We start from the raw sequence: 24,846 nt of genomic DNA on the forward strand, positions 1-24,846 counted from the left end.
TGATAAATTTTTGACATCATTCTTAGAACTTTAGAAGCCTTAAATGTCTTCAAATTAAGGGAATAAATTGCTTGTTTACATTAAAAAGTCTTTCTATTAATTAGAAGAATTAAAATATATATTTGTTCTAAATTTTCAAATAAAATAATTAATACTATCTATATTGAATTTAATCTGTATTGAATTTGACAATAAAACTTTTAAACTTTAAACTTGACAAAGAAATTAAGTTACGTCTAAATCAATTTGTTAAATCTAATTCAATACAGAACTTCTGATATTTTATTTCAATCTATTTATTTAGCATTTGATTTTAATTTACAGCACGTTGTGTTTCATATTCTACTCAATAAAAATAATTGTCATTAATCATTAACTCTTTGAATTTATGATTAGTATCTTAAGATTTATCTTATGTTTTATAAAATTTGTATAATAATTGTGAAAACTTCATGTGCATTACATAAACACATTTATCTTGAAAGGAACGTATTTTTTAAGTTATTGCGCACAATATTTTAAAATAGAAATATTGTAAGAAAAATGGCATAAGACATTTGCAAAAGACAGAAAACATGATGTTTACTATCACTATTTAAATGGAACTCATTAACACTTTTTATTCTATTATAACTCAACCGCTTTGTTGTCGTTATCGTATATACGTATTTTTTATTCGTGAATGCATATTTTGAATCAAAATGAATAAATGAAAATACAAAAACTATTCATATATTAAAAGTAGATATGTGCATGCATTACATTTCATTATCTTTTCCTGGTTTCATTGATTAATCAGCGAAGTATTCCTTAAATATATCACCAAAGTCTTTTATAAGATATCGATATTCGTACAGTTGAGTCTTTATTTGATGCCAACGTAGTTCTAACTTGCGGTTTACATACATTATTATACTCTCTTGCAAATACTCTCTCTTAATACTCTCTCTTGCAAATTCCAGATTATCCTTCAAATTAATTTCCATGTATTTCTTTATCTAAAATAAATTATTTTTTTAGTTTAATATGTAAATGTTAATTTTGCCTTATAATGTAAGAATATACATATATCATAGAACAGATAAATCTAGAATATGTTTAGATAGAACAGATAAATCTAAAATATGTTTAGATAGACAGTATATATATTGATAACTGAGATTGAAAACAAGAGATTAATAAACAATTATATACATGTGCATGTACATGTGTACATATAAATGTATAAAATTTACCTCATTAATTTGTGCTTTGGAATATACATAGTTAATGATCATAGTTAATGCTGTAATAAGACTGATTTCTCTATAAAAACGAAATAATAGATTTATTTATATAATAAAGAAAATGGAGTAAATCTTCATAATTGCACAAGTATTACATATTTATAAAAAAGTAGTCTCATTACTTGGGTTTTATTCTCTCCAAATCATTTAAAATGTAATGAAGTAGTGAAGTATTCTTTGCATGACTTGCAACAATAGTACAAAATCTGTTTATATTATCGATATTTGTTCTCATATCACCCATAATTAAATGCATATATTGGAAAATAATTTCAAAACTTTTGGAACAAGCTAAAAAATTTAAAACACTATGATCTGATTCTTTGAAATATATATCAAACACTTGCATCCAAGTATAGTTAGTTGCTGTCATCAAACCATTGCAGAATGTCCATTCTTTCCATCCCGTCCAAATCCTATGATATGCAAAAGGAAATAAAAATAAATTATTAGAATTTTTAATCTTATATCTTGATCACATAAATGAAATGTTCACAACGATAGGAGAGAAAATGTTTTTATAAAATGATCGTAATTGAAAAATAATTGCAGAGTAATTACTTGTATGGTGAAGATTCGTTACGATTTAAAAGATACGATTTTAATTTATCATTGGCTATTGAAAGGCAATACGAATAACTTAAAGTGCATAACCATCTTGCAGCATCTTGCCTCAAACGTTTAGTCAAAACGCTCTCCTGAATGATTCTATCTGGTTTAAAATCGGGATATTTTATTTTGCTTAAAATTTTATTCAATGGTTGCATTATTTTTTCCTACAAATTGTTAAATAATATATAAAAATTTGTAATAATATATAAAAATATATTTTAAAATTTATGTATATAAAATATATATATATATATTTATATTTATATATGTATTATAGAAGAATTGATAGAGTTTGTGCGCACGCACATGCTGTTATTTAAAATGCTATGCAAATAAAATAACAATCTTTTATAAAGTTAAAAATATAGTAATAAATGCGTAATTACAATACACCTAATTATTTAAATTTGATATTATTGTTTCGTGAATCTGGAGAGTTAAACATTATGTATACTCATCTATATTTTAACAAAAATAATTTTAAGATATAAATGTGTGTTGTGTATGTTGTTAATATAAATATATAAATTATTTAACATAAAACACACGTTTTTTTACTTACACACTGATATTATTTATACCTTTATTGGTTCGCTTTCTGGAAATGCAAAGAGACCCGACATATATTCCAAGTTTTTGAACATAGGATACCATGCGATATAATCTGTATCTTGCCCCAGGTAGTGTGAAATATTCAAGAATACAGTAGAATTTATTCGACCTGTCATCAGAAAATGAAATGTGTCGTCGATGATTTTAGCACGATCGAGAACATGTATGGTTCCAAAGAATTTGGAGTTCAGGTGGTACAAAAGTCTTCTCCAATTCTCGGCATCATAATTGACGCGATAGCATCCTGTTATATGATAAATAAATTCTATCAATGAATTAAATTAAATTTTTTTTTAATTTGTCAATTAATAATTTGAAATATCTTTTGTTTTCTTATATTCAAAGCGTATAAAATATGTATTAAAAATTGCGATTATTATAAGAAGCAAATTGTGGATTGACAATATTAAATTATGTCACTCTAATAAATCAATGTATTAAAAACATTATGTCAACTTAAATTCTTTTTGACTACATTCATGATAATCTAATATGATAATCGAATCATATTATATATTTCGTTGTGTGCAACGTTTTAATGTATGTACCATCTTTACATCGTGCGTAAAATTTAATTATAATAATACAATATATAGATGTAATTAATTAAATATAAATAATCAGGTAAAAACATTAATTGATTTATACATGTGTATGTGTAGCAAGTTACAGATTATCATATTCAATTAAATATAATTATTAAATTATCCAATAATTAAATTTTTAAATATTAAATAATTTTAAGCATAGTTGGATACTTAAGAAAAAGGTTCTCTAACTAATATATAAAAATATTTGCTACTTATATAATTTAAATAACATAGATTGAATTATATATACATTGAATTACATATATATGGTATCTACTTTAACTTTTACACAGTAATAATTCAAAAATAGATGTTTTGGAAAAAAAGTTTCAAATAAAAGTTATAGAGTTTGGGGGGGGGGGAATGAAGATAGGAATATTAAAACCTTATATGGAGCTTGAGTGTAAAACTCAAGGTCAACCTAATTTTTTTTAAATGGAACTATTCTATATATAATTTGTCTATAAAATCAATTCCTTACAATATTTCTCGTAAAAATTTGTAAGCCAAAAATTGAATAGTTTACGAAATATTTTATACTTTAAGTTGATAAAGTTTTACACAAAAACTATACGACATCTCGTAAAATATTTATTTCTTGATTACCTAAATACTTTTATGCATAGAATAATGAGAGGAATCAATGGTATAAGGAAAACAAATAATTATTTTTAAGAAAAAGTATGAATTTGCAAAGAGCAGCTACATATCTAAAATTATAATAAATTTATCGATAAATATCGATAAATATCGATATTTACCATTTTGTGAATTGACCAATACACTGTCATAATAGTACTCGAAATCTGTAATAATTTGTGAATGGTACGAAATATGTGGTACTAGCCACAATGCAATCAAAATCTTCTTCAAACTGGTCTGCGTAATAATGTTGAATATCCGTATATCTGCATTAAAATCTTCTACGGATATATCCAATTTGTTTTTATCATAATCTCTGTGCACATTTATTACAGGGTAATGACTTAGCTGTGTCCAATTAGTTATTTTGTCTTTTAATTTGTATTTCATTTCATTTTTGAAAGATGACTCATACATGACAGCTTGAATTTCGTTCCAGAAATCACTACTGCTTGTATAGCTAAAAATCCAAACAAATAAATAATAACAAAAAATTAATAAAAGGATATATCTTAACCGTTTGAGTGCCACGGACTTTTGTAGAAATTCGATCGAAAAATGCCGAGCGGCGCGATTGCGCTGTTTTTTACGTATAAGCAGTAATTATTGTCTCTTCGAATTTAGTATTACTCTAACATTCTTTTGAACATAAGTAGTAAAAGTACTGTGTTTAAATTACACGCATCGACAAAAACCGAGCATGCAATTACTATGAATTTACAGATTGATCCGCTGGCACTTTGAGTACTAGACGGGGAGGGAGCGCGGTCGCACCGTTTGGCATTCAAACTCTTTAAGAAAAATATTGTAACGCAATTAATATTTTTAAAGGATGAAGTAAAATGGAAGAGCAATAGTAATAATAGTGTAAATTATATTAGATAGAATTGGATATAAGAAAATATTTATGGAGTAAATGGCAGAAAAAAATAAATAGAATAGTAATTAAAAAAGATAAATGTGTCACAGAAAAGTAATAAAAAAATATATAGAAAAATATATAGAAATAAAAATAAAAGAATTAAAAGGCACGAGTAGAGAACATATGAGTAAATATAAAAAACAAGAATTAAAACGGAAATACAAATAAAAAAAGAAGTTATGTAAAATTGGAAGAAGATGAAAAATAATAGATAAATAGAGAAGAAAATTAAAATAATAATAATAGGTACGAACATAAGAAAATAAGAGGTAAAAATTAACAAAGATAAAATTAACAAGTCTTAAAATTTCTAGTAAAAATTAAATATGAATAAAATTAGACACACAGAAAAGAATAAAGGAATAAGAAAGAAGATCGAGAAGTAAACAAAATTAAATTTCAATAATTAAGAAATAAAATAAAAAATAATATATTATAAAAACCAAAATTAAAAAATAATTATAGAAACCATAATTTAAAAAATCACTTAGAAATATATTTAAATTTATAATATAATCATATTGTAATCTGTATTTTACTCACCAATATTTTAAATATATTTCGATACAATACCGGAAAGGTTCTTGTGAGAAATATTGCAATGTGCGGAACATAACGCTTGCTACGAAAATTGACATTATAAAGTAAAAATGCAGTATGAATAAAATAAAGGACACCGCGGAATCCTTATGGAAAATGGTTTTCGGTCAAATGTTTCGAAACTTTGCAAAAAGATAGTTCTCAACATGTAGATTAAAAGTGTCCATGGGCATGAAGCTCTAAAAATTCGAGATTTTCAGCTACAGCCATCCAATGTGGTAGATTTTTGAATTTCTGCAGCATATTCCGAAGTTCGGCAACGGTAGCTTATCTTAGTTGGGTGAGGTTTTACAAAAAAGTAGTAAATACAAAAGTTTTGTAGAAACAAAGAAAGCAAAAGAAAAACAAAAAGGTAACTCTCCCATTGACAGTTCCAAGCCTGTATTTAAAAAAAGGAGGATAAAATAACAAATACATGTATATATTTTCAATCTGTTACACACACACACACACACACACACACACACACACACAATTAAGGCAGTCTACTTAGCACAAAAAATCATAAATCAGATAGTCTTGATAATTCTCATGCTTCCTACATGCCTATGTTTCTTAAACTTTGAGGACTTATAACTTTCACTTTCCCCAATGTAAAAAACTTTTCATAGGGTGTTTTGGAAACCTCTCGACCGCAACTATACAAATATGCAATCAAAAAAGTGCGAAGCTCTGGCCTAAAAATCAATCTTATAGGTTCAAACTCCTTCAAAAATCTACCACTTTGGATGGCTGTAGCTGAAAATCTCGAATTTTTAGAGCTTCATGCCCATGGACACTTTTAATCTACATGTTGAGAACTATCGTTTTGCAAAGTTTTGAAACATTTGACCGAAAGCCATTTTCCATAAGGATTCCGCGGGGTCCTTTGCTATACATCTCTCTTCATTTGGATATATATATAAAAAGGGTATAATTTATTTGTATGATAAATAAAAGTTTATTTTATTTTTCTGGTAAATATTAATATTTATGGAAACAATAAAATAAATAAATTATATAAAACAACTAACTTATATATAAAACAACTCAATTATTTTTTTATTGTAATATTTTTATATGTAGCATTATAGAATCTATCGATAACTAATTATTTGCTTGATGTTGATACCTTTGATGTAACGAGGTACTTGAAAAGAGCTATTGAATTCCGATGTGAGCGGCCATGTGTCCTTGGTGCTCCAATGAAGAAAATCATGTTGCATTTGAATCATAGAGAAATCTTGTATCCGAAAATGTGGGAATGTCTGGGCGCGAAAAAATGTTAATGTAAATAGATATTTAATCAAAACAAATGCTCACACATTAACAATATACATTAGAACTGTACAATATATTAAACAAAATTTATACACATTCGTTCATTGCATCTTTCTTATTAAATTAAAAAAAATTTGTTAAAGTATCTAATGATATTCAATAATATCATTTCAAATTATGTATTTTTCAAGTTATTTAAAAGTATATATGTCAATATATATAAATTATGACATTATAATTTAATATTGCTTATGTGGTAAGTTGTAGCTAATTAGCGTTATAGAAATTTTATAAATAAAATTCCGATGTAAATTACGTTAGTATTTATTGAATGATAAAACACATTTACAAATGTTTAGGAATTTTTTAAATTCTGTACATAGAAATCTGAATATTTTTACGTCATTCTGATTACGTGTGTGTGATTGAAATAATTAATATAAAATAAATATAAAATAACCTTATCGGCGGCGTAAATTCCAAAGAATGTAGCAAAACCTTTGCTTAACCAGGGCTCCCACTTATATGGATCGATTGCATGATAAAACCATTCGTGCACCACCTTATATCCCATTATTCGCACTATTTCAATTTTGCGTATCTCAGAGTCTGTTTCTTGATTAAAAATAATATCTGCTTCTCTAAAAATAATTCGTGAATATTGCGATAAAGTTGAGAATCTCTGTTATAAATATGAAAATTAGTTATATTATAAATAAATTAAATTAAATAGATAAAAAAGAAATGTATAATTGCTTTAAACAAGAAATAATATATTATGTGTTCATTTACAAACACACACACATACGAAAATTACTATACATCTTGAACTATGATACATTATTATTATTATTTATTAGAACTACAAATATAAAATGATACATAATTTTGAATTCTATGATATTGAGTAGCGAGAAAAAATATTATTTTTTGATGTATACTTTGATGTATATTTCTCTCTAAATATATTTACCTGTACCAAAAAATGTTTACCTATAAAGAATGAATCCCAACATTATCTCTTCTGCGTCGAACAACTCCGGAATCACGATATGATTTGTTTGCAGAGTTTTTCTGATATTCGGCAATTTCTCTTTTAAGAACCACGCAATATCGGTAGCAACTGTGTGTGCAAATTTCATATGCGGTAGCATGTCTTTTCTGCAGAACAATCTGATATTCAGACTTACAATACAGTCGAGACGAACTATACCCATCGTTAGGAAATAAACGGGCATTACGGGAGTAGTTTTGAAGCGTGTCCATTGCATATTACTTTTATCCACATTTACTTTCTGCGGTGAAACTACATTATTCATATTTGATAAAGCCGTGTAGGTTATATGATGCTTTATAGAAATGTTATAACTAGCATATATAGTGTCCTTTAAAAGTGGAAATAAACTTCGAGTCGCAAATTTGTAATAATGCGTTGCGGCCAACCATCTAGCATATATAATAGTATATTTTAAATAACACAAAAAGTCTTCAGTTACTGCTAAAGTACTAGAAGTTACAAAGAAAAATAGAAAAAAAAGGATAAAGAGCAAGAAGACGGGAAAAAGAAAAAATACATCTTCAACGGTAATGTTTAAAGAATAGTAGTAACATATTTTATATTGCAATTCCGCAATCTAAAAAATGCTTTTTCTGAACTTTTTATTTATCAGACAACTTTTTACGAACTGTAAGAGGGAGAGAGAACTATGTTTAAATAATAATTTATTAAATCATATATCTATACATATATTAAGACCATGCTTTGATAACAATACGAATACTTTGCAAATAATTGAAACAGGAAATTAATGTAATTATAGCATTTAAATATTTAACGTTTTAAAAATTACTCACACTCTATCATTTTGTTGATTCATATAGAAAGTTCTGAAGCCTCCATTTTCAGCTAAAAGTCCAATAAATTGCATATTCAGAGTGTAAAATCCTAACGATAAATTGTACGGGAAAGAAATGGTGGTTATACGTGTTTCAGTATTATAAACAGATCCATTAAACTCATGGGCAAAAGGTTCTTCATTATTTTCTTTAGATATTTGTGTATCGTTTGTTACCCTAACTCCAATTATAGACAGTTTTTCTTTGTAAACGTATATATTTTGCGTTTCATAAGGAATATAAATGCTGACATTGTATTCGCCGTGGAAGATATCGTAGTTGACATCTAGTACAAAGTGGATGTTATAAAGTTGCGGATATAATATGTCGAGTTTCGGTATGGATATATGTTCATCAATAAAAAGAGCCGCCGCGATGATGAATATTAAACTGCAACTTAACACTTTTAGGAATGCCATGCCACTTTTTCTCTTTAAATTTCTTTCTATCTATATCAACTTGATCTTCATATTCTGGGAACCTAACCCTACCGAGAAATAACAACGCTCGACATTATAACAACCATGTCAATAAGACGACTTTTAAAATCAAAATAATGTGAAATCAGGTTTAATAAGCGTTTTATCAATCAATAAACACAATATTTGATTAAATTAATCCCCGCAACATATATTTGATTTTAAAAGTAATTATTTTTGAAAAACATTTTAGAGCAACCAAGAAATTGTATTTTATACTTTTATTTTCTTTCTTTTACGTAAACAATTCATTGCCTTTGTATCTTAATTAATTGGCCAGATATTGTAAGCTCTTTTTATATTAAATGTCTTAAATTAATATATCTTCTTATTATATAAATAGATTAAAAGATAGATTTTGAAAGAAGAATTCAACTGACATGAGTTTCGCAATATGACGTGTAACATATTATACATAATAATAACATTTTTTTTTACGTTCCGTAAATGATAAAATATTATTCCAGTAAAAATGTGAAGAAAAGAAATATATCGTTTTTAGATAATCAATTTTCAAATTTATCATGATTTAACATATTATGTTTTTTTATATAAGTTTTTATCTCCATAGTTATAGTAAAAAATTTTCTTTAATTACTGCTATTATTACGTGTAAAATAGAAACAGTATATGAGAAATCTTACATAATCTTTTATTAAAGAAATCTGGCTTTAAGATAAAAGAATAAATTTTTAGTACATATTTCAGTAAATGCAATGTATAAAATGAATTCAATTTGATTTAATTAGACTTAATTAGATTTAATCACACATTGGCATAATTTAATAAAAATTTTTTTATTAGATGTTCGATTTTAAATTAAATTGAATTCATTTCTAAGATAATATAATAATACATACATATGTGAAATTAAAATCTGTTTCCTCTATTATCTATATTAAGACGATAATTTTGAAAAAAATGATTGTTTCTGAAGAAAAATACTATACTGTTTGTTATGTATGTATATTAAAATTATTTAATTTGTCCTCAATACATATCTAATGTACACATTTTATTTTTTTGAAAGCGGTTAAATATCCTGTTTTGTTATAACTCACCTCGTATATTATGATGTCAGCAGAATTTAGTTGTTTTATAATAATTAAGATTATAATTAACACTTTATTACTATAAATTATTATTAATATTAAAAATATATCTACATTAATTTGACCTCTCTCTTTGTTGCCGTTCTGAGATACTACCGAGAAATGCCAATGACAAGCGATCATAATAAGCATGTTATCGAAACAATCTTGAAAATCAAAATAATATGAAACCAGATTAATATGTCTTATCAGTTATTAAACACAACAAAATGCTAATACATGATTAAGTAACTCTCTGCTTTATATATTTAATTAAGAATATTTAAAATGCATTTTAGTGCGATTAAAAAATTGTATTCTATCCATACCTTTATTTATTTCTTATAAGCAAATAATCCATCACTGTTTGTATCTTAATTTATTGGCTCTAATTGTAGATTTACGGTATTCAATGTCCAAAATATTTTATAAATAAAATAAAAATAGATAAAAAGAAAAACTAAATAGAATTAAATTTTGCAAAATTATATCATAAAGTATATGTTATATAATTTCATAGTTTTGTATAAGTACTACGTAAATGGTAAAATATTATACTGGTAAAGAATGTGTACAAGTAAAGATGTAACGTTTTAAGATAATTTATTTTCAAATTTATCAAGTTTTTCATACACACACACAGGTTTTTATTCGTATATGCCATTATTTACTATTATACCAATCCTAAAAGTGTTATGGACTTAAAGTTTTTAATAATTTCGATATAATTTTAATTCTTAATCTTTTAAAGATATTTTAGTTTAAAATTTTTAAGTATTGATATCATATGCATTATAATTAACTTGTTATTAAAAAAATGTTTGTTTCTTAAAATGAAAATTTAGATGCGTCAGATCAGTTTGCGAATTAAGAGAATAATTTATTACGTTAAAAAATCTTGATATTAATCGAAAGAATTAAAACATATACTTAGTTGTAAGTTTTGAATAGAGAAAACAGTATTATTTGTTTTGAGTTTACTCTGATAACAAAATTGTACATTTGATCTAAATTCGATAAAGAAATGTTGATACCAATTTTAATCTAATCCAGTATAAACCTTTTAATTGTTGATTCTAATTTATTTATTTAACATTTAATCTATATGTCAAGCGTTAGTTCATTTTTTAATCTCCTCTTTTTTCAGTTATTTAAATTATAATTGAAAAGAAGTTATTATAATCAGGAAAAATAAAATTACCATTAATTCTTTACAGACGTATTTTGATATACGTCGAGATATAAAAAAGATTATGAATAAAATATATAATATAATAAAAATCTCTTGTAGAAATCCAACACCGAAGATCACGAAGTTAATTCCCCTGAATAGGAAACCGGTGAAAACAAGTCTTCACCGTAGTATCTATACATAGGAAATTCGGCTAAGATTATTATGGATAATAATCTTCTCTGAGAGAGAATGACATTCTGGGATGAGCTAACACATCGAATGAAGTTCCATGGTGCGAATATAAGGAATTTTAAGGACAAGTTGTAATTCTCAACTTCATTGCTCGCATACATTTTTATATATCGTGCGGGAAGATCTTTTAGTTGATTGTAAAAAGTCTAAAGTGTTGAGATCTCTTATGAAGAACTGATTTTTAAAAATTATTTTTAAATCTGTTCTTGTTGGAATATTCATTCAATTAAATTTCAATTAAAACTTTATAAACTACTTATGAATTTTATTATAAAATTTTACATTAAAATTATTTTAAATATATGTTTCTCAAGGTATGAAATCACATAACGATTTTGCAAAGTTTATTCTTTCTATTTTTTAAGAGTGAACCTTTTTATAGACATTATTAACAATGCATATTTTTATCGTAGATAGAGTAAAATATATTCGTAATTTTTATAAACTTTCTATCCTAAAAATAATTGCAAAATGAGCACATGCATTGGTATTGTACAGTAACAATATTACAATTTGTGTACAATTTTTCTATTAATTTTTCATCGCTTGTGCCGCAATTTAATGATAGGGATATGTAAATACTTTTAATATATTGATTGTCTAAAATTAATAATTCTTCTTTCTTATAATAAATGAAGTAGAATTTAATAGAATACACGATAAATATTGAAATACAAATTTTATAATGTTATATAATGTTTATAATGTTTTATAATATTATTTGTATAACATTATTTTTGTTAGTATTTCATGAACACTAAGATAATATATCTATAATGAATAAAAAGAAGATATAATATTTATAGATAATCAGTCCTCTTGTGTTCATCAAATTTTTCACATTACATGTTTATACGTACATAGACAAACACATATATATTTAATAATAATTAATAATTAATTTATATTATGTCAGTTCGAATAACATACTAAATGTGTAACATATAAGCTTTTTGATAATCTTAATATAAACTCAATTTTTAATTCATTTTCTATGAATTATTTTTTTACGTTATAAAATCTTTCTATTAATTAGAAGAATTAAAATATGTAATTTGTAAATTTTTTGAATGGAATAATCAGTATACCATCTGTATTGAACTTAATCTGACAACAAACTTTTAAACTCTCTTCTTAAATTCTAAATTCAACAAAGAAATGTTAAGTCAATCAAAAAACCAAATCAACCTGTTGAATCCAATTCAGTACAGAACTTCTGACATTTTATTTTAATCTATTTATTTATTTTGATTTTAATTTATGTATCATTCGCTTGCTCATTTTTTTACTCTCTTCTTTTCTAGAACTATTATAGTTATCATGAAAAATTGTTAGGGATTTATTTTACCACTACTGCGCCGCTATAGTTGAAACTATGATTGCCTTTTTCTGTTTTCCTCGAGTTCCTTTTTGTATATAGTGTCACAGATATAGGTCACTCTCTACCTTTTGCATTATTTAATCGAATGTATTATTTCTGCTGCAACGATTATTTGACACTCATTCATTAACTCTATTTTATATTATGCTTTTCTTTTATCAAGTAGAATAAAGTTACATCTTCCAGCACATTGTGTCTCATACTCTGCTCTATAAAAATAATTATGATTAAGCATTAACTCTCTGTCTTTATGATTAATATTTTAAGAATGTTTTATAAAATTTGTATGATTGTTGTGAAATATTTTATATGTGATTTACATAAACAGATCAATTTATCTTGAAAGAAATATTCTTTTTTAATTATCGCATACAAGTAGTACTTTAAAAAATAGAAAAATTATAAGCAAAATCGCAAATTGTAAAAAACTTGCAAAAAAAAGAAGACGCGATAATATTTACTATCCTGTATCCTTTTGAGTAGAAAGCTCTTGAATAGAAACGTTAACTCTTTAACTTTTTATTATGAATCAATAACTATATTGCCACTTATTATATATGTATCTTTTATACGTGAATACATATTTTTAAACAAAATAAATAAATAAAAATACAAAAACTGTTCATATATTAAAAAATAAATATGTATATGCATTACATTTCATTATATCTTCCTGATTTGATTAATTATCCAAGCTTTGTGTAAGAATATCTTCCATGTTTTTCGCTAAGTGTCGAAATTCATACAACTGAATCTTTATTTGATTCCAACGTAGTTCTAATTTGCGCTTTATGTATATTATTATATTTTCCTTATACTTCGTCTTAAAAAGCAAATGTTTATTCACCTAAAACAGATTATTTTAACATTTATTTTCAACAGTAGTTTTTTTTTGTACAGTAAATATCTTTCATAATTTCTGGCTGTTAGCATAATTAGGATAAGAGTAGTGATACATGTATGTATAAAAATAAATAAGCTTAATAAGAAATTAATAATTAAATATATCTAAGTATATAAACCTCATCATCGTGTTGATCATCATAATCACAATTTATCAGAGAGCACACTAGACTATTCTTGAAATCAATTTCCATGTTTATTTAAAAAAAAATATTTGTTAAAACTACTTCGTATGCATGCGTTTTTTTTTTTGACTATTTCTAATAGTATTAGTGAGTCACAAGGAGCTAACGGTACATCGCTATCATCCGTAAACAGAATTGTTAAGTCAAGGAAATAAAAGTTAAAGCATCAACTATCTCCGTTTGTTTCTTTCTGAACAGCAAACAAGCAAACTCTTTCGAGGATAAAGAATATTTTTCTATACGCTTTGCGAATACTTTTCGTGAAGAAAAGGGAATTTTTATTTTTCTTCAAGAGCTTATTTTTACAATATTTTTAAATATATTTTCTTTTGATTTGGTCTTTTTCGTTTCAAAAAATTGAATGTCTTACTTTATAGCTGTAAATTTTCATAAAGGAGGTATCTTAAGTTGAAAAACTTAAGATACCTCCTTTGTGAAAATTTACAGCTACAAAGTAAGACATTCAATTTTTTTGAAACGAAAAAGACCAAATGAAAATGAAAATTTTGTACATACATACTTTACAAAACATTTTTTAAATGTAAATAACCGATATACACCATTTTGATACAAATAGAAAGCATTTTTCATTTACAAGAACCGATTTTGATACTTGAAAAATTACGACACTTTATGTTTTAAAATTAAGCATCTAATTTTAATCAATTAATGTAGTATATTTTTGTGGTTCATTATTTAAGTCTCAACTATCTTCTCGAAAAAGCTTGGTTTTGTTTACATCATTCATTTAAAAGTTATAATTATTTTCTTATATCAATGCACTTTAAGCATTTTGTTTCATACGATGCAATAATAATATATTGAAGTAAATTATTTCGAAAATTTATTATTTTAGATTTTATTTAGAAGGCTCGCAGAAGACGTATATATTTTACAAATTTTTTTGTTGTTACTTTTTGAAAAACGCAGCATTAGACAAGAATGACACCTCTGTATATTTTGAAAGCGCCTTAAATAACAATATCGTGCAAGTGTAACTGTTTTCATAAACCCATTAGAGAAATTGTTTTATATTCGTTTTTCGAAATTTCATTGAATTAAGAGAAAAAACTCAAAACTAACAAAAATAAGAGATTAGAAAGAAAATAGAAAAACTTTTATAATTTATATATAAATTTTTCAATGTTGTTAGCGATTATACATACATCATAAAAAGATATGAAATATGAAGAATTAAAGTAAAATATAATTTAAATAGACGGTATATATATATATATATATATATATATATATATATATATATATATATATATACCGTCTATTTGAATTATATTTTACTTTTGAATCTATTTGAATTATATTTTATATATATATATATATATATATATATATATATATATATATATATATATATATATACCGTCTGTTTGAATTATATTGAGTTTCAAGGAATATATAAATTATATTGAGTTTCAAGGAATATATAAACAATATACAGGATGGCCCACATAAAGCGTTACAAATTTATATCTCGGAAACGAAGCAATTTAGAGAAAAATGTTTCAGGCAAAAGTTGTATGGTTTCAAGGGGAACATAAGATGGTGCCATTAGTTTGACCTTGAAGAGTCACCTGGAGGTCACCTCCAACTTTTTAAATGGGACACCCTGCTTTTGCATATTTTTGTAGCTCATATCGAGAGCTTTCCAAAACACTATGTATTGGTGCGGGTGCGGCTGCGGGTGCGGGTGTGTATATACTGATAGATAAGTTTCAAGGAATAAATAAACAATTATATTTCTATGCAAGTATGTGTGTCCACAAATTTTCATATGCATATGAGATTTTAAAATTTACCTTTTTAATTTGTTCCTTAGAATATACGTGGTTAATAATTATAGTTAATGCTGTAATTAAACTGATTTCCCTATAAAAACAAAGTAATAGATTTACATAACATGATCCAATAAAATTTGATTTCTTTTGTAACTCGAATGTAAACATTTCCGATGTATTTTTACTTGATAAACACGATTTCCAAATCTGATTATTACACCATAGATTTAAAAAAAATAGCATCAAAAAGCCCAAATCGACGAATTCGAATGTTCTCATGACACAAACAAATGCATTTGAAATATGAAAGTTTACATTGTTGCATGGCATTCTAAAAAGATTTAGACAAAAAATTTGGTACCAGTGCACACGATCGTACAATGTCACGAAAATTCTCAAAACCATCGTCTTACAATTAGCCCCTTTGATGCCATTTTCTCAAAATTATGACGTGATAGCCAAATTTCGATAATGGATTCGTGTTCAGCAGGCAAAAATACATTGAAAATGAATATTCATACACGTTTCACAAAATTAATGTTGAATAGTGTAATTAGCAAATGAAGCAAATCTTTATGTATAAGTATATACTGTATATTTATAAAAAGTAGTATCATATTTACCTAGGTTTTATATCTACCAAATTTCTTAATATGAATTCGAGCATTAAGTTATCCTTTGCATGCCTTGCAATAATAGAACAAAAACTCTGTATATGGTGGAGAACTCTTGCTTTTTCCGTGATAACGTCAAATCTCATTACATACATATACTCGCGAATGATAAGAGAATTTTTGGAGCAAGGTAGGAACTTTAAAACACTATTATCAGATTCTATCCAATACATAAGAAATACTTTTTTCCAAATATCCTTATTCTCTACCTTCAAACCATTGCAGAATATCCATTCTTTCCATCCCGTCCAAATTCTACGATATTCAAAATAAAATAAAAATAAATTATTAGAATTCATAATCATATATCTTGATTACATATGAATTATAAAATATTTCACAAGATACGAGAAAAAATTTATAAAATGATGGTAATAAAAAGAGTGCAAAAAGTAATTACTTGTATAATGAATTTTTATCATCATTTGAGACATATGACATTAATTCATAATTGGCTCTTATCAAGCAAGTGGCATCATCCATGATACATAACCATCTTGCAATCTCTTCTTTCAAATAAATGTGATCGGTATTTTCATTGATTTTACCTGCTTCAAAATTGGGATAGCCTATTTTCCACATAATCTCAATTAATGGTCGTTTTATTTCCGCCTAAAAATTATGTAAATAATATATACAAAATCTTTATATGCTTATTTATTTATTATAGAAGAAAAGAGAAAGAGTGCGTGCACGCACGTATGCTATTATTTATAAAAAAATATGCAAATAATTTAGTAATAATCTTACGATTAAAAAGATGATAATGAATGAATGATTATATTACACTTACAGTTACTACAATTATATCACACTTACACTTACACTTACTTGTGCAATTTGATATTATTTATTTTTTATAAAACTAAAAAAATTATTGTTTAAAAATTATTTATTAAAAATTTAGAAGCGGAAGTTGTTTCGTGAACTTTGAAGAGTTAAACATTATGTGCTCGTCTATTTTATCAAAAATAATTTTGAAAAATAAATGTGTATAAATTGTTATACTTATATAAATTAATATTATTTAATATAAAACACACATTTTTTTTATTTACACAAACTATTATTATTTATACCTTTATAAGAGCGCTTTCTGGAAATGCAAAAAAATTCGATATATATTCCAAGTTTTTGAACATGGGATACCATGCGATATAATCTGTATCATGGCGTAGATATTGTGAAATTTTTAAGAATACAGTCCAATTAAGTTGGCCTGACATCACAAAATGAAATGTGTCATCGATGATTTTAGCACGATTGAGAACATGTAACTGTCCAAATAAATATTTATCGTTTAAGTATGCTGAAAGTCTATTCCAATTCTCGGCGTCATAATTGACACGATAGCATCCTGTGGATAAATAAATTGTATAAATAAATTATTAAATTGTTTTGATTGAATTTATCAAGTAATGCTTTGAAATATCTGTTGAAATATCTTTTTGTTATATTTGTGTATTTGTTTGTATATTGTTACATACATATATGTTAATTGTTATATTTGTAGGTTGTTATATTTTACTGTATCTGTATTTTTATTATGTTCAAAGCGTATAAAGAAATATCTATTAGAAATTGTGACTACTACAAGAAGTAAATTACAGATTATCAGTATAATTATAATTGTCATATTGATAAATTAATGTATTTATAGAGGCAAAAAGCATTATATCAATTTAAATTTATTTTCATTCATGATAACCAATAATGATAACCAAATTATACTACATGCTTTGTTGCGTGTAACACTATATCGTATGTACATATTTTAGATTATCGGATTTTTAATATGACACAGTCAAAGAACCATTCTGCTTAATTACAATCAAAATCCTACTGTTACAAAGAACTTAACTTTTAACTTTCTTTTTGCATCTATTGTGCTTGAACAATATTGGGAATTTGGCCAATTTGATTCCTCGAATCTCCAAAACTGCCCCTATGCTTCATTTCAAAGTTTTTTGAGATTAATGTACCATAGTATTGTTTGGCATATATCAATTGATTCGAATTTCGAGGGCCACAAAATAGACGAATTTAGGATAATTTTTTTGCTTTATATAATAAGTGTATTGACTTAACTCTCAATTTTTGACAAATCCTTCTTTACACCTCTGAAGAAGCGTAGGCGAGAAGAATAACGAGTTGATTCGGTGAATCGGGAATCGAACCCGAGTCTTTCGCCTACATTTCTTAAGAGCGGGAAAAGAAGAATAAAAAATCTCGAATTGAGATTTAAATATACACTTACAATTAGTATATGGACCTAGGAAAATTTGAATCTCGTTCTCAATTAATCAGTTTCATCGAAAAATTAATATTTGATGACTTACTATTTGCATTTGGTTCTTACTTGCCGCGAAATAGAAAGAATAAAGATATGCTATTTCAATAATAATAGCACAAAATCTTTTGCACACTTTGTAAATACTCTATACATATTTTGCCGCATATAAAGTTAGTTATATTTATATGGCATTTAATGTACTTTAGACTTTTAAATTAAAAAATACATACAGGATGAGCCATTTTAATTAACGCACGCAATTATTTCGGAAACAAAGCATTTTAGAGAAAAATGTTTCAGACAAAAGTTTTATGGTTTCGAGGGGGCCATAAGATGGTATCATTGGTTTGACACTGAAGAGTCATTTGAAGGTCACGTGAAGGTCACTTCAATTTTCTTAAATGGAACATCCTATATATTTTTACACACTCTTGTAGCTTATCTCGAGAGCTTTCCAAAACACTATAATTAAGTACCTTTTCGTTAAGTACTTTTTGAGTTATGAGGCTTGAAATAATTTCTTAATTTTACATAAACCGTAAAATATCTTGTAAAATATTCATTTTTCGATTATCTTACCTTAATACTTTTACGTACAAAATAATGAGAAGAATCAATTGGTCTAAAGAAAACACATAGTTGTTTTGAAGAAAAAATATGTAATTTGCAATTAACAATTCCATATTTTTTCTTAAAAACAACTATGTGTTTTCTTTACACCAATTGATTCCTCTCATTATTTTGTACGTAAAAGTATTAAGGTAAGATAATCGAAAAATGAATATTTTACAAGATATTTTACGGTTTATGTAAAATTAAGAAATTATTTCAAGCCTCATAACTCAAAAAGTACTTAACGAAAAGGTACTTAATTATAGTGTTTTGGAAAGCTCTCGAGATAAGCTACAAGAGTATGTAAAAATATATAGGATGTTCCATTTAAGAAAATTGAAGTGACCTTCACGTGACCTTCAAATGACTCTTCAGTGTCAAACCAATGATACCATCTTATGGCCCCCTCGAAACCATAAAACTTTTGTCTGAAACATTTTTCTCTAAAATGCTTTGTTTCCGAAATAATTGCGTGCGTTAATTAAAATGGCTCACCCTGTATATAAATAAAAATTGAATAAATATGATAGAGGATAAATGTATCTATAAAATACATATCAGAACAATAAATGTATCGATTCATATTTACCACTTTCTTGTGAATCGACTAATATCCAGTCACCCTTAATTACAGAGTCGAAAGTCAGCATATGATTTGAAATATGTGGTGGCAATAGCCATACTGGACGCACAATTTTCACCAAATCGAAATACGTTTCCGTAGTAATGCTTACAGGTATCGATATATTTGTATTAAAATTTTCTACCGATATATTCAAACTGAAAGTATTATAATCTCTTTTCACATTTACCACAGGGTAGTGATTTAGTTCTGCCCAACTAGGTATTTTGTCTTGTATACTATAATTGTATTTAACTCCGAAAGATGTATCATATAGTACAGTCTGCATAACTTTCCAGAAATCATTAATGCCTGTGTATCTAAACATCCAAACAGGAATTGAATGATAAAAAAAGATAAATAAAAGAAGATATATATTTTAAAAAATATTGAAAAACAATTAAGATATTTGAAGAAGTAAAAGTGAAAAAAGGGGGGAAAGAATAAAATCAAGCAGAATTGGAAAGGTAGGAAAAATATTAACGGTAAATAGTAGAAAAGAATAAATAGAATAATAAGTAAAAAAGATAAGTGTGTCACATGGAGCGCGAAAAGAAATATATAAATAAAAGAGATAAAAGAAATGAAAAGATTTAAAAAACTAAACAAAATTATAATATTAGGGAATGTAGGAAAAGAAGAAATAAAAAAAAGAATAAAGAAAATTAGAAGAAGATTAAGATAATAAGAAAGAAAATTAAAATAATAATAAGGTGGAAGAAAATAAAATAGAAATTAAAAATTAAAAAATATAAAATTAACAAGTCTTGAAATTACTAGTAGAAATTAAATGTAAAAGAGAGAAGGTAGAAGCATAAAAGAGAATAGAAGAATTAAAAAATAGATGGAGAAGTAAAAATACATATCAAAAATTAAAAAATAAAAATAATTATATAAAAGAGCAAAATTAAATTATCATTAAAGATATGTGTTTAAAATAATAATGTAATTATATTGTAATCTATACTCACTGTTTTTGTAAATATATTTTGATACCATTTTCAAACATCTTTTTGGTGAATGTATTTTGCAATGTGTGCAACATAATGCTTACTACGAAAATTGACATCGTAAAATATAAAATGTAATATGTATAAATAAATTTAAATTCATGAACATAACTGAATTATATATGATAAATAAAAATTAATCTTAATTTAATTTTCCTGGTAAACGTTAATACTTATATAAATAATAATATAAATAAATCATAACTAAGTTATTTTCCTTCTTATAATTTTAACATTATATATAGCAATAAAGAATTTATGACAATGAATTGTTTGCTTGATTATACCTTTAATGTTACAAGGTAATTCAAACGAATTATTGAATTGTGATTTAAGCGGCCATGTGTCTTTGGTACTCCAGTGAAGAACATCATGTTGCATTTGAACTACAAAAATATCCTGTATCCGAAAGCGTGGAAAACTCTGGACGAAAAGATTTTAATATAATTAAACAAATATTTAATCATAAGAAATGCTTAGAGATAAGCAATACGCATTAAGAACTGTTATAATATATTAAAAAAATATTTACAAGCACATTCGCTCATTAAATTTTTCTTATTAAGTTTAAAACATTTATTCAAAAGTACCTGTAATAATATGTAATAATATATAAGAATAATTATGCATTTCTAAAGTTATTTAAAAGTGCATATGTAAATGCATATAATTATAATATTTTAATATATTATTACTTTTCTGGCAAGTTTTGGCTGAATATCGTTATAGAGTACAAATTTTAAATTTTAATTTTATAAAAGAATCTTCTTCCTATCTAAATTAGTATATTATGAATGATAGAAAATATTTATAAAGATTTTGGAATGATTTATTGGATACATATGATACTTAATATTTTTATATCACTCTGATCGTAATTAATTAAAAGAATTAACGCTAAATATAAAATAACCTTATCGGCGGCGTAGATTCCAAGGAATGTAGCAAAACCTTTGCTTAAACACGGATCCCACTTATATGGAAAGATTGCATTATAAAAAAACCATTCGTGCACCACTTTACGTCCTATTATTCGTATTACTTCAAATTTGCGTATCTCAGGATCTATTTCTTGATCAAAGATAATATCTGCTTCACTAAAAATAATTTACAAATATTATAATAAAGTCGAGAAAACCTGTTATAAATATGTAAATCAGTTATATCATAAATTAATTATGTTTCAATTAAATTATATTTCAGTTAATACACACAGATATCGAATTTTGTAATACTAAATATCGAGAAAAAATAATGTGTTTTAATGTAGAAATTAGTATTTTTTGTAAATCAAAATATGTTTACTTATAAAGAATAAATCCCAACTTTATCTCTTCCACATCTAACAACTTCGGAATCGCAATATGATTTGTTTCCGGAGTTTTTCTGATATACGGAAATATATTTTTTAATAATTGCGCAATTTTTAGAATAACTGTGTATGCAAATATCATAGGTGGTATCATGTCTGTTCTGCACCACAATTTGACATTCTGACTTGTATCTAGAATAAAGCCGAGATGTACCACACTCGCCGCTATGAAATAATCAGGCATCATGGGAGTACTTTGGAAATGTGTCCATTGCATATTATTTTCATCCATATTTATTTCCTGCACGGGCATATTTGATAAAGCCGTGTAATTTTTATGATGCTTTATAGAAATGTTATAACTAACATATCTAGTATTCTTCAAAAGAGGAAATAATCTTCGAGTCGCAAATGTTTGATAATGCGTTGCAGTCAACCACCTAACATATATAAAAATACATTTTAAATAACATAATTTTTCGGGTACTATTGAAGTATTAGAAATTTTAAAAGAAAGATAGAAATAGAAAAATATTAATGTATCTTAAGGATAATGCTTCAAGAATAGTTGTAACATATTTTGTATTACAATTTTATTATTACATTATGTTTTTAGTATATAATTTAACATAATATATCGTAAAAATTTTGTATGATATTATACATGTATTATATCTTTATGATGTTATACATATATTATGTACATTATAATATTTATGTGTACATAACAATATATTCACAATATTTTCTAGAATATGCATATATAACGTAAATATAATAATATGAAATATATTACAGCATATATTTTAATATTTAAAATTCCATCATATTTATGTATGATTAATCTGTCTTGCATTAAAAAGTTGTTGATAATAGGAATATTATATATGCTTGCGCAATTCAATAAATGATTTTTCTGATTAATTATTTATTAGACAATTTTTTGCGAACTTTAAGAGAGAGAGAGAGAGAGAGAGAGAACTGTATTTAAAAATAATAATTTATTAAACCATACGATATATGTTAAAACTATGTCTTGGTACCAATAATACGAATTGTTTGCAAAGATTGAAGCAAGAAACAAACGGTATTCAAAACACATATAGGCATTTATTACATATGGTGTAGTATATATAGCTAATTATTTAATGTTTGAAAAATATCTCACACTCTGTTATATTGTTGATTCATATAAAAAGTTCTAAAGCCTCCATTTTCAGCTAAAAGTCCAATAAACTTCATGTTTAGAGTGTGATATCCTCGTGATAAATCATATGGAAAAGAAATGTAGGTTTCATTTGTTTCAGTGACATAGATTAAATTATTAGGTCTATGGGCAAAAACTTTTTCTTCATTTCCTTTAGATATTTGTGTATTTTCTGTTACCATAATTTCAGTTATACCCAGATTTTCCGTGTAAATGTATATACCTTTCATTTTATAAGGAATATAAATGCTGACATTGCATTCGCCGTAGAATATATCGTCGTTGACATATAGCATAAATTTGATGTCGTAATGTAGCGGTGATATGTTGAGTGTCACCAATGGTACAGAATCAAAATTATCATTAAAAACAGCCATCGCTACGATGAATATCAAATTGCAACTTAACACTCTCAAGAATGCCATGTCACTCATTCGTTTCAAATATCTATAAAATAAACATCCTTCCTTCTTGAGAAAAGAGACTTATTGCTTTTATTATATATAAATAAAAGAAAAGTAAATAAAAAATATTATATCATCTTGTAATAATAAAATATATCCTTAGGATAAAAGAATTATAATCTTCCATTATATATTTAATAAACGCATTTGCTTTAATTTAATTTTATTAAATATAATCATATCACAATAACACATTTAATAAGTAACCGTTTTATTTAATTTTAAATTAAACTGAGATCATTTCAAAAATAATACAATAATATGCAAATCTCTCTCAAATTAGAATCTTCTCTTTTTAATAATTTTAATAATGGAAAAAACTGTCTTTTTTGACGAAATATAACTATGCTTGTCATATGTACCTCGAAATTATTTAATTTGTCCTTAACGTATATAATGTACACATTTTATTTTCTTTTTCTTTTTGAAAATAGCTATGTATTCTGTTTTATTATAACTTACCTTGTATATTATGATGTCAGCCGATCAGAATTTAATTTTTCATATTAGATAATTTATAATTAAGTATAATTAACTCTTTATTATTCCAAATTTTATTAATATCGAAAATATATCTATATTAACTTGATCTTGCTGTTTCGGGATACTATCGAGAAGTGCCAACGTTCGACATGTGATATCATAATAAGCACGTTATTGAAACAACTTTGAAAATCAAAATAATATAAAATCAGTTTAATACTTGTCTTACTAGTCAATAAACACAATAAAATGTCAATATATGATTAAATCAACTTTCTGATATATATATAAAATTTTAAAGTAATTTTGAAACTCAATTTAGAATAATTAAAAAATTGTATTCTCTCTATACTTTTATATTTTTTCCTATGAGCAAACAATCCAACGCCGTTTATATCTTAATTTACTGGCCCTACTTGTAAATTTATCAATGTCCAGAATTAATAGTTTCTTATTGTATGAATAGAACAAAAAGCAGATTTCAAAAG

At 25.4% G+C, this 24,846-nt stretch overlaps 2 protein-coding genes across 8 annotated transcripts; both read right to left on the reverse strand.

Moving 5' to 3' along the window:
- Positions 1-264: 264 nt before the first annotated feature.
- Positions 265-8,934, reverse strand: LOC145974793 (aminopeptidase N-like). 5 transcript variants are annotated; one of them, XM_083104808.1, is made up of 12 exons: positions 8,379-8,934; positions 7,518-7,970; positions 6,985-7,165; positions 6,376-6,511; positions 5,208-5,286; positions 3,862-4,202; positions 2,480-2,754; positions 1,848-2,062; positions 1,665-1,702; positions 1,409-1,577; positions 1,236-1,305; positions 265-998 (listed from the first exon to the last, which is right to left on the reverse strand). In XM_083104808.1, the coding sequence occupies exons 1-12, from the start codon at positions 8,837-8,839 to the stop codon at positions 792-794; spliced, it is 2,625 nt and encodes an 874-aa protein (XP_082960934.1). In that variant the 5' UTR covers positions 8,840-8,934; the 3' UTR covers positions 265-791. The 5 variants fall into 5 exon arrangements, with proteins under 5 accessions (XP_082960934.1, XP_082960933.1, XP_082960932.1 ...); XM_083104807.1 differs by having other exon boundaries at positions 266-998; positions 1,409-1,702; positions 8,379-8,430; positions 8,509-8,934; XM_083104810.1 differs by having other exon boundaries at positions 269-998; positions 1,409-1,702; positions 7,518-7,830; positions 8,379-8,430; positions 8,509-8,526.
- A 2,855-nt stretch (positions 8,935-11,789) lies between these two features.
- LOC145974642 (aminopeptidase N-like) lies at positions 11,790-24,491 on the reverse strand. 3 transcript variants are annotated; one of them, XM_083104613.1, is made up of 13 exons: positions 24,338-24,491; positions 23,373-23,858; positions 22,198-22,644; positions 21,806-21,989; positions 21,180-21,315; positions 20,854-20,935; positions 19,850-20,202; positions 17,435-17,712; positions 16,756-16,967; positions 16,305-16,610; positions 15,703-15,772; positions 13,455-13,644; positions 11,790-13,006 (listed from the first exon to the last, which is right to left on the reverse strand). In XM_083104613.1, exons 2-12 carry the CDS (start codon positions 23,843-23,845, stop codon positions 13,480-13,482), a joined length of 2,706 nt encoding a protein of 901 aa, XP_082960739.1. In that variant the 5' UTR covers positions 23,846-23,858; positions 24,338-24,491; the 3' UTR covers positions 11,790-13,006; positions 13,455-13,479. The 3 variants fall into 3 exon arrangements, with proteins under 3 accessions (XP_082960739.1, XP_082960741.1, XP_082960740.1); XM_083104615.1 differs by lacking the exon at positions 24,338-24,491 and having other exon boundaries at positions 23,373-23,534; positions 23,635-23,717; XM_083104614.1 differs by lacking the exons at positions 11,790-13,006; positions 13,455-13,644 and adding an exon at positions 15,328-15,604.
- Between the last annotated feature and the right edge of the window lie 355 nt (positions 24,492-24,846).

This window comes from Camponotus vicinus, unplaced genomic scaffold (genome assembly GCF_025532165.1).
Source record: "Camponotus vicinus isolate PSW18456_S1 unplaced genomic scaffold, iyCamVici1.0 SCAF_7, whole genome shotgun sequence".
In the NCBI taxonomy this organism is placed as follows: Eukaryota; Metazoa; Arthropoda; class Insecta; order Hymenoptera; family Formicidae; genus Camponotus; species Camponotus vicinus.